General features: G+C 39.4%; 1 protein-coding gene across 2 annotated transcripts in view; it reads right to left on the reverse strand.

Annotated features, from left to right (window-relative positions):
- Positions 1-11,275, reverse strand: part of USP24 (ubiquitin specific peptidase 24) — a 161,143-nt gene that overhangs the window by 111,501 nt on the left and 38,367 nt on the right. Inside the window, exon 2 of one of the 2 annotated variants that reach the window (XM_017543984.2) lies at positions 1,345-1,510. In XM_017543984.2, coding sequence (XP_017399473.1) covers positions 1,345-1,510 — 166 coding nt within the window. The remainder of the gene's footprint in view (positions 1-1,344; positions 1,511-11,275) is intronic. The other variant, XM_037744054.1, reaches the window with a different exon arrangement.

The raw sequence follows: 11,275 nt of genomic DNA on the forward strand, positions 1-11,275 counted from the left end.
AACAACTATAGCATTAGATTAAACTTGTGTTTCTATGTCAGAGTAACTTCAACGATCTGATTAAATAGCTAATAAAACACCAACAGCCACTACTTACTAGCCATTATTATTTCCCTAAAAGGTTCTATAGAAATACAAATATTTTCTAATCCCAGAACTTTGAGAGGCCAAGGCAAGAGGATCACTTGAGCCCAAGGGTTTGAGACCAGCCTGGGCAACATAGTGAAACCCTGTCTCTACAGAAAATAAAAAGCCAGGTGTGGTGGTGCTTGCTTGTTGTCCCAGCTACTTGGGAGGCTAAAGTGGGAGGATCCCTTGAGCCTGAGAGGTTCAGGCCGCAGTGAGCCATGATTGCGCTACTGCACCGCAGCCTGAGCAACCCTGTCTCAAAAACCAAAAAACAAACAAAAAAACCCCACGCAAATATTTGCAATAAATGCCGAAGTCACTCTTCTTCCCTAAAACAAATCAATGAACTCCATTACACAGATTTGTGTCTGGCACAATTCACATAGTAAGTGATAAATACCAATTTAATTCCCTGTAAAATCATCTTTTGGAAAAAGCACATTTCTTTATTAAACTCAGTAATGGATTTTGCTTATCATTGGTAATACTGCTAAACACACTTTCTTTTTTTTTTTCAGACCCAATGCTTAGCATAGTACCGAGATCCTAACAGGCACTCAATGAATTCTACTGAGAAGCCAATCAGAAATACACCATAAAAGGATATTAGGGTTAAATCTAAACCTAGTCAAAACATTTCCTTTTGATATATCTTGCATTTATTCATAGGAGTAAACTATGCATACTCTTAATAAGAAAAAACTTCCAAAGAACAGTGGGCCTATTCATAACTGAATTCAATATGAAAAATAAGTTATTTTCTCTTTTTTAGTACAGGTGTTTGTATTGACACCCAATCTTCCAACCTAATGATATTTTATTATTCTACTAGCTTAATATTTATAAATCTTAAAACAATGTCGAGCACTTAATAAGCACAACAAATTGGTTAAATATTACTTTCTTCTCTTAAAAAAGAAAAGCTATTGAATTGAGCCTTAATTTAAAGTGCTCCAAGCTTCTGTAGAAACAGTTAATTTCAATTTCCATTAAGCTTTTCAATTATATTTTAAATAATCTTACACTCCATCAAAGGTAGAAGCAAACAGTTAATTTAGTTCAAAGCTTTTCTTCTGCAGGAGATAAGTGAAGACTAACAGAATAAATGATCTGTCCAATATCATACAGCTAGGCAACAACAATGGCTAAGATTAAACTCAGGCCTTCTATGAAACAAATGTCCACAAACAAATGTTCTCATGTCTGAAAACTTACCAAGTCTTGCTAGGTAGGTAGATGCCAACAGGCACTTGCCTAGTGATTCTTCTCGCTTGTAAGGGATGGACCAATGATCAGTCAAAACACGGCTTTCCAGTTCATATAAATTTGTTGTAGGGAATTCAATTCCTTCCCCTGAGCAGTTTCCATTTTCATCATTCTTCTGACAAAAAGGGATAAGATAAAAAGCAAATAAACTAATTAGTGATTACTCTAAAAATTTCATATGTAACACAGAGCAGACACTTCATCAATGGTAGCTATTAACACCAATAGTGTGGATTCTACCTTTCTTTCCTATAATCACATCTTTCACCAATATCTCAAATATTCTCAAATTTTATCATTCTGGCAACCCTACTTGCTCTCTCAGAAGGCGACCTCATCTCCTTCTTTAAAAATGAACTGTACAGTGGTCTATTTTGTTGATCTTTTCGAAAAACCAGCTCCTGGATTTATTGATTTTTTGAAGGGTTTTTTGTGTCTCTATCTCCTTCAGTTCTGCTCTTATCTTAGTTATTTCTTGTCTTCTGCTAAGTTTTGAGTTTTTTTGATCTTGCTCCTCTAGCTCTTTCAATATTGATGATAGGGTGCCGATTTTAGATCTCTCCTTGCTTCTCATGTGGGCATTTATTGCTATATATTTTCCTCTAGAGACTGCTTTAAATGTGTCCCAGAGATTCTGGCATATTGTGTCTTCGTTCTTGTTAGTTTTGAAGAACATCTTTATTTCTGCCTTCATTACACTGTTTATCCAGTCAACATTCAAGAGCCAGTTGATCGGTTTCCATAAAGCTGTGCAGTTCTGAGTTAGTTCCTGAATTCTGAGTTCTAACTTGATTGCAATGTGGTCTGACAGACTGTTATGATTTCCGTTCTTTTAAACAACTCTATGCACATAAATTAGTAAACCTGGAAGAAATGGATAAATTCCTGGACACTTGCATCCTCCCAAGCCCAAACCAGGAAGAAGTCAAAACCCTGAATAGACCAATAACAAGGTCTGAAGTTGAGGCTGCAATTAAGAGCCTACCACCCAAAAAAAAAGCCCAGGTCCAGATGGGTTCACAGCCGAATCCTACCAGACATACAAAGAGGAGCTGGTACCATTCCTTCTGAAACTATTCCAAACAATCCAAAAAGAGGGAATCCTTCCCAAATCATTTTATGAGACCAACATCATCCTGATACCAAAACCCGGCAGAGACTCAGCAAGAAAAGAAAGCTTCAGGCCAATATCCATGATGAGCATAGACACAAAATCTTCAATAAAATACTGGCAAACCGACTGCAACAGCACATCAAAAAGCTTATCCACCATGATCAAGTAGGCTTCATCCCGAGGATGCAAGGCTGGTTCAACATACGCAAGTCGATAAACATAATTCACCACATAAACAGAACCAAAGACAAAAACCACATGATTATCTCAATTGTTGCAGAGAAGGCCTTTGACAAAATTCAACAGCCCTTTATGCTAAAAACCCTCAATTAACTAGGTATTGATAGAACGTATCTCAAAATAATAAAAGCTATTTATGACAAACCAACAGCTAATATCATACTGAATGGGCAAAAACTGGAAGCATTCCCTTTGAAATCTGGCACTAGACAAGGATGCCCTCTCTCACCAATCCTATTCAATATAATACTGGAAGTTCTAGCCAGAGCAATCGGCAAGAAAAAGAAATAAAAGGTATTCAAATAGGAAAGGAGAAAGTCAAATTGTCTCTATTTGCAGACCATATGATTGTATACCTAGAAGACCCCATCGTCTCAGCCCAAAATCTCCTGAAACTGATAAGCAACTTCAGCAAAGTCTCGGGATACAAAATCAATGTGCAAAAATCACAAGCATTCCTATACACCAATAACAGACTTAAAGAGGGCCGAATCAAGAACAAACTGCCATTCATAATTGCTACAAAGAGAATAAAATACCTAAGAATACAACTCACAAGGAACGTAAAGGACCTCTTCAAGGAGAACTACAAACCACTGCTCAACGCAGTAAGAGAGGACACAAATAGAAGGTGAAACATTCCATGATCATGGTTAGGAAGAACCAATATCGTGAAAATGGCCATACTGCCCAAAGTAGTTTACAGATTCACCGCTATCCCCAACAAGCTACCAATGACCTTCTACACAGAACTGGAAAAAAAACCCTTAAACTTCATATGGAACCAAAAAAGAGCCCACTCAATTCTAAGCAAAAAGAACAAAGCGGGAGGCATCACACTACCAGACTTCAAACTATACTACAAGGCTACAGTAATCAAAACAGCATGGTACTGGTACCAAAACAGCATGGTACTGATACCAAAACAGATACTGGTTCCAGACCAATAGAACAGAACAGAGGCCTCGGAGGCAACACAACATATCTACAACCATCCGATCTTTGACAAACCTGACAAAAACAAGCAATGGGGAAAGGATTCCCTGTTTAATAACTGGTGTTGGGAAAACTGGCTAGCCATGTGCAGAAAGCAGAAACTGGACCCCTTCCTGACACCTTACACTAAAATTAACTCCAGATGGATTAAAAACTTAAACATAAGACCTAACACCATAAAAACCCTAGAAGAAAATCTAGGCAAAACCATTCAGGACATAGGCGTAGGCAAGGACTTCATGACCAAAACACCAAAGGCATTGGCAACAAAACCCAAAATTGACAAATGGGACCTAATCAAACTCCACAGCTTCTGCATGGCAAAAGAAACAGTCATTAGAGTGAATCGGCAACCAACAGAATGGGAAAAAATTTTTGCAGTCTACCCATCTGACAAAGGGCTGATATCCAGAATCTACAAAGAATTAAAACAGATTTACAAGAAAAAAATAAACAAGCCCATTCAAAAGTGGCCAAAAGATATGAACAGATACTTTACAAAAGAAGACATACATGAGGCCAACAGACATGAAAAAATGCTCATCGTCACTGGTCATTAGAGAAATGCAAATCAAAACTACATTGAGATACCATCTCACACCAGTTAGAATGGCGATCATTTAAAAATCTGCAGGCAACAGATGCTGGAGAGGATGTGGAGAAATAGGAACACTTTTATACTATTGGTGAGAGTGTAAATTAGTTCAACCATTGTGGATGACAGTGTGGCGATTCCTCAAGGACCTAGAAATAGAAATTCCATTTGACCCAGCAATCCCATTACTGGGTATATATCCAAAGGATTATAAATCGTTCTACTATAAGGACACATGCAAATGAATGTTCATTGCAGCACAGTTTACAATAGCAAAGACTTGGAACCAACCCAAATGCCCATCGATGATAGACTGGACAGGGAAAATGTGGCACATATACACCATGGACTATTATGCAGCCATCAGAAACGATGAGTTCATGTCCTTTGTAGGGACATGGCTGAACCTGGAAACGATCATTCTCAGCAAACTGACAGAAGAACAGAAAATCAAACACTGCATGTTCTCACTCATAGGTGGGTGTTGAACAATGAGAACACATGGACACAGGGAGAGGAGCATCACACACTGGGGTCTGTCGGGGGGAAACAGGGGAGGGAGAGCAAAGGGTGGGGAGTTGGGGAGAGATAGCATGGGGAGAAATGCCAGATATAGGTGACGGGGAGGAAGGCAGCAAATCACACTGCCATGTGTGTACCTATGCAACAATCTTGCATGTTCTTCACACGTACCCCCAAACCTAAAATGCAATAAAAAATTAAAAAATAAACCGATGAATGCAGGGAAAAAAAAAAATGAACTGTACAGGCAGGGCGAGGTGGCTCATGCCTGAAATCCTAGCACTTTAGGAGGCCAAAGCAGGAGGATCACTTGAGCTCAGAAGTTCAAGACCAACCTGGGCAACACGGTGAGACCCTGTCACTCTCTAAAAATAATAATAAGAAAAATAAACTGTTCATTTCTCATGATAAAATATCAAAGTCGCCTTCATCAACAGCCCTCCTGTTTCACCTCTTTTCTCACTGAGGGGATAAATTCTTCAAAGAGGTATCTATATTTGCCATCTTCATCTCCACACCACACATACTGTCAGGATTCATTCCTGACAATACCCCAATCTTCAGTTCAGAGTCCCTATTCTCCAAAATGGCTACCATGAAGGTCACCACTGAACTTTATTTCACTAAATCCAATTATGTCTCAGTCCTAACTTTACCTCTTAGTAGTATCTGACCTTCTGCTCACTCCCACCTCTTGAAATGCTGGCTTCTCTTCCCTGCCTCCTAGAACAGCACACACTCTGCTCTCCTCCCATGAGTCTGGCTGTTCTAGTCTGTCTCCTCTTCTGGTACACCTTCTTCTTCCTAGTCACCAAATATTTGAGTTCCTCAGACCCCAGTGTTAAGCCCTCTTCTCTTTTTGTTCCCATCTATTTCCCTGGTTGACTGTATTCACACTCTAAATCTCAATTACCTCCTATCTGTAGATGCCTCTTACATTTCTATCTCCAGCTTAGACCTCTCCTACGAGCTTCAGGCCCACAGATGAAACTGCCTGCTTGACATCTTCTCTAATTCAATGTTTGCCCCAAACCAAATTCATGATCCTTCCCCCATAAATCCTGGTCCACTTCTGGTGTTCTTCATCCCAGTGAATGGTACCAGATTCATCTAGTAGCATAGCCAGAAGCCAGGGGATCATACTAGACACTTTGTTCTCCCATTCCCATCCCCAGGACCTAGTGATTGGAACCCATACATTTCTCTCCAATTCCTCCTTCTGTCCATCTCCACAGCTACCACCTAGCCCTGGTGTATGCCTAGATTACTTCACCAGCTTCCTGCCTGGTCTCCCTCTACCTCATAAACACATTTACTCTCCACACTGATCTTCATAAAGCACTAATCTGACGTTAACCTTAAAATCTTCATGGCTTCCTTTTGTTCTTAAGAGAAGTCCAAATCATGTTTAAAATATTTTACAAGGCCTTGAATAGTCTAGCCTCTAACTCTCTCTCCCCAGCTTTCTGCACTCCAGATCATTTCTCTGGGATTTAGCGTATGGCCCGGCATAAAGCTCCCTGTATCAGACTATTTTCCCAAAAGGCTACAGCAGTATTTCTTGCCCCACATACTCTTCCAGAACCTTGTCACTCTTCATCATAAAGTGGCATTTACTTCCCCTGGATCTGAACCAGGGTGGAACTATGTATGTGCATGCCTCGGTGAACAGAATACAGCAGAAACAGACACAGCTAAGCCTGGGTCATGAAAGGCGATACAGCTTCCTCCTGGCTCTCTCTCGGGACACTCCCACCTGCAACGTGGACACCATGTCCTGAGGGAACGCAGGCTAAATGCAGAGGTCCTGTGTGGGTGTTCTAACCAACAGTCTCACTAAGGCCTCCCTGGACAGCCAGCTGCTGAAGGCGAGAGAAGAGGCCTTCAGATGAATCCAGCCTCCAGCCATCAAGTCATCCCCAGCCTTACTGTTCTAGCTGAGGTAAACTGCTATATGAATGCCTTCCCAATAGAATCTATGGGCACAATAAATGGTGGCTTTATGCCACTGTTCCTGAACTCATCTTTCTGTCCATTTTAACCTATTTAACTCCTACACATCTTTAATTCTTTCAGGGAAGCCTTTCCAGAATTTCTAAGGTAGACAAATTCCTCCAGTTAATATATACCCTTCCCATCCTCAACCTCTCCTTCACAGCACTATTTACAGTGTAATTTTACATTTATCTGTGATTTATGTTTGCCCCTCGCTAGACCAAGCTGCCTAAGGGCATGGACCCTGTCTGTTTTTGGCCACCTCTGTATCTCTAGAAGCTGGTATCCAGCATAATGTAGGTGTTTAATAAATACTGGTTTTTGGTTTTTCTTGAGACAGAGTCTTGCTCAGTCACCAGGCTGGAGTGCAGTGGCGTGACCTCAGCTCACTGCAACCTCTGCCTCCCAGGTTCAGGTAGTTCTCCTGCCTAAGCCTCCGGAGTAGCTGGGGTTACAGGCAGACACTGCCCTGCCCGGCTAATTTTTGTATTTTTAGTAGAAATGGGGTTTCACCATGTTGGCCAGGATGGTCTCAATCTCTTGACCTCATGATCCGCCTGCCTCGGCCTCCCAAAGTGCTGGGATTACAGGCATGAGCCACCATGCCCAGACACATATTGTTGAATGGAAAAATAATCCCTATAAAGCTTCAACTATTAATATGGTAACTGCTAGACTTTCCTTCAGTTCTCACCAGGTTAATTTACAATAAAGCAAACTGGACCCCAAATTGCCTAATACCTACACTAGTTTTTTTTTTTTTTTTTTTTTTAAACGACATACTCTCACAACTTACTCGATAATTTAATCATTACAAAACAAAATAATCCCATTAAAAATCATGTTTAGCCTCAATGAAGAAAAAGACCATAAACATAAAGCAGAAATAATAAAACACAGAAAAAAAAACTAATTTCAATGCCATATCAATGATATCTAAAGAAATCCAACACATTTCTTCCCCCCTACCCTTGCCAAGGTTGGTAACTGACTGAGAAAAAAATAAAACAAAAAATGGGAAGGTAATTAAGCATAGAAGACAATGTAAATTGGGGAAGGGTAGAAGGAGGGGATGATGAGTTAAGTAGGCTTAGAATCGCAATGCATGGGAAAAATTCAGTTTTCAAAGTGTAACACTTTTCCGAAATACATTTAATTCATAAGTACTATAAATAAAGAAGTTTTACTTAAAGGAACCTGATGGGACTCAAAGAGTAAAAAATTTAGGATAGTTTTAAAATTGCACACTTGTTAAATGCTTAAATTTATTACTTAGGATTAAAGGAGAATTAAGTCATATAAAAACAAAAAAATTCACCTAGCTGATTCTGAAGTGGGTACATGTCATTACTATGGCGTATCTAACATTAATTTCTATAGAGTTAACACATCAAATCATCTATAAAATCATCAAATGTACCAAGTAGCTATAAAAACTAAGAGCCTCTTTGGTGAAAGAAACAAAAGTCCTCTAGCATTATCAGTGTTAAGGACTGAATTGTGTCTGCTCCTCCAAATCCAAGTCATCTATTGAAGCCCTAACTCTTAATGTGACTATATTTGGAGATAGGGCCTTTAAGGAGATAAACAAGGTTAAATGAGGTCATAAAGGTAGGGCCCTAATCCAATACAACTGGTGTCTTTATGAAATCAGAAATCTCCCTCTTTGTCAGTACACAGAGAAAAGGCCAGGTGAGGACACAGAAAAAAGGCAGCCCAGAAGAGAATTCTAACCAGAAACCAACTCTAATTACTTCTTGATCTTGGACTTCCAGCCCCAACTGTAAGAAAGTAAGTTTCTGTAGTTTAAGCCACCCAGTCTCCAGTATTTTGTTGTGACAGCCAGTTCAGGCAGAATCTGAAGTGGGTATATTTCATTACTATGGAATATCTAGAATTAATTTCTACAGAAATTAATAAATCAAATCACATATGAAATTGTCAACTGTACCTAGCAGATATTAAATCTAGAGCAAGGGGGGAGATCCTTATTATGTGCCTCCTGATATGGTGCACCGTGAACAGCACAATTCTCACTTCTTTGATATTCCCACCAAAAATGTATAACTTGAATCTAATGATGAGAAAACCCAAAATGAAAAACCGTCTTTTTATTTTTTTTTTTTTGAGACGAAGGCTTGCTTTGTAGCCCAGGCTGGAGTGCAGTGGCACCATCTCAGCTTACTGCAGCCTCCACCTCCTCGGTTCAAGCGATTCTCATGCCCCAGCCTCCCGAGTAGCTGCGATTACAAGTGCATGCCACCATGCCCAGCTCATTTTTGTATTTTTAGTAAAGGCAGGGTTTCGCTGTGTTGGCCAGGCTGGTCTTGAACTCCTGACCACAAGTGATCTGCCCACCCTGGCCTCCCAAAGTGCTGGGATTACAGGCGTGAGCCACCATGCCTGGCCAAAAAACAGTCTAAAAATTGTCTAGCCTCTATTCTTAAAAAATGCCAGAGTCATGAAAGACAAGGAGACCAGACAAATATGACAACCAAACACAACATGGTATCCTGGACTGGATCTTGAAGCAGAAATTATTATGTGTTTTATTTTACATTTTGGCTTCAAAGGACTTAGTACTGGATCGATGTTAATTTCCTGGTTTGATAAATATCCTAAGGTTAAGGGAATATCCTCATTTTTAGGAAGTATATAAGGGTAAAGGGGCATGATATCTGTAATTCATTCTCAAACAGTTCAGGAACAACAAAACAGACACACATTTTATACACACATGTACATTATATATGCCTGTATATATAAAAACATACATACAGAGGGAGAGAAAGCAAATATGGTAAAATGTTAACATTTAAAGAACCTGAGTAAAGGTTACTTCTCTGTAAATGTAAGATGTTAATTGTAATCCCCAGGACAACCATGAAGAAAATAAAAATATATACAGTGAAAGAAACAAGAGAATTAAAATGATACACCAGAAAATATGTATTTCATATAAAAGACAAGAGTAATGGAGGGTTAGAGGATCAAAAAGATGTAGAGATTAGAAAACAAAGAGCAAAGTGGCAAAATGTAAAACCTGTCTTACCAGTAATTATATTAAATGCAAATGGACAATAATCAAAAGGCAGAGGTTGGCAGAATGGATTTTTTAAAAATATACAACTACATGCTGTCTACATCAGACACAATTTAGACAAAGATAAAAAGAGATTAAAATAAAAGGATGTAAAAGATACTATACACACGTAAGAGAGCTGGAGTGACTATATTAGACAGAATAGACACTAAGGCAAGAAATCCATTAGTAGAGACTAAGACACTTCATAATAAAAAGGTCAATACAACAGGAAGATAAAAGGATGAAAAAATAAATACCCTAAAAACAATAACCAGAGAGCTGGAGTGGCTACAATAACACTGGGGAAAAAGACACTGTGAAAAGAAGTTACCCTCTAGAGACAAGAAAGGCTGTTTTCCTTTCCATTCTTTCTTTTTTGGGCGGGGGGGGGGGGGGGGGGGGATATTACTCACCCTCTGGTGTGCGCTGTGGCCAGCCACCTAGCCAGGTAATTTGTAATACCGGGGGGGGGGGGGGGACAGGGTCTGGCTCTGTCATCCACACTGGAGTGCAGTGGCATAATCTTGGCTCACTGTAACCTCTATGTCCTGGGCTCAAACAATCCTTCCACCTTAGCCTTCCAAGTGGCTGAGATTAAAGCACATACCACATGTCTGGCTAATTTTTGCATTTTTTGTAGAGATAGGGTTTTGCCATGTTGCCCAGGCTGGTCTCGAACTCTTAAGCTCCAGCAATCTACCTACCTCAGCCTCCCAAAGTGCTGGGATTATAGGCGTGAGCCACCACACCCAGCCAGGAAAGGCTATTTTTTAATGATAAAAGGTTAATCCATCAGGAAGATATAACAATTATAAACACATATGCATCTAACAACAGAGATCTAAAACACAGGAAGCAATAACTGACAGAATTAAAGAGAGACATACACCAACAATAATAGTTGGAGACTTTAATACCTCACTTTCAATAACAGAATTAGGCAAAAGATCAACAAGGAAATAGAATACTCAAACAACACTATAAACCAACTAGACCTAAAACACATTTACAGAACCCTCCACCCAATTACAGTGTAATACAGATTCTTCTCAAGAGCACATGAAATATTCTCCAAGATAGGGCATATGTTAGGTTGCAAGCAGGCCTCAACAAATTTAAAAGAATTGAAATTATACCAAATATGTTGTCTGACTGCAATGGAATTAGAAATCAGCAGCAGAAGGAAATGTGGAAAATTCAAAAATATGTGAAAATTAAACACATTCCTTAATCACCAATGGCACAAAGAAGAAATCACAAGAGAAATGAAAAAGCCCTTTGAGATAAATGAAAATTAATATCATACAAAACTTCTGGGTATAGCAAAAGCAAT

This window comes from Cebus imitator, unplaced genomic scaffold (genome assembly GCF_001604975.1).
Source record: "Cebus imitator isolate Cc_AM_T3 unplaced genomic scaffold, Cebus_imitator-1.0 Scaffold163, whole genome shotgun sequence".
Lineage (NCBI taxonomy): Eukaryota > Metazoa > Chordata > Mammalia > Primates > Cebidae > Cebus > Cebus imitator.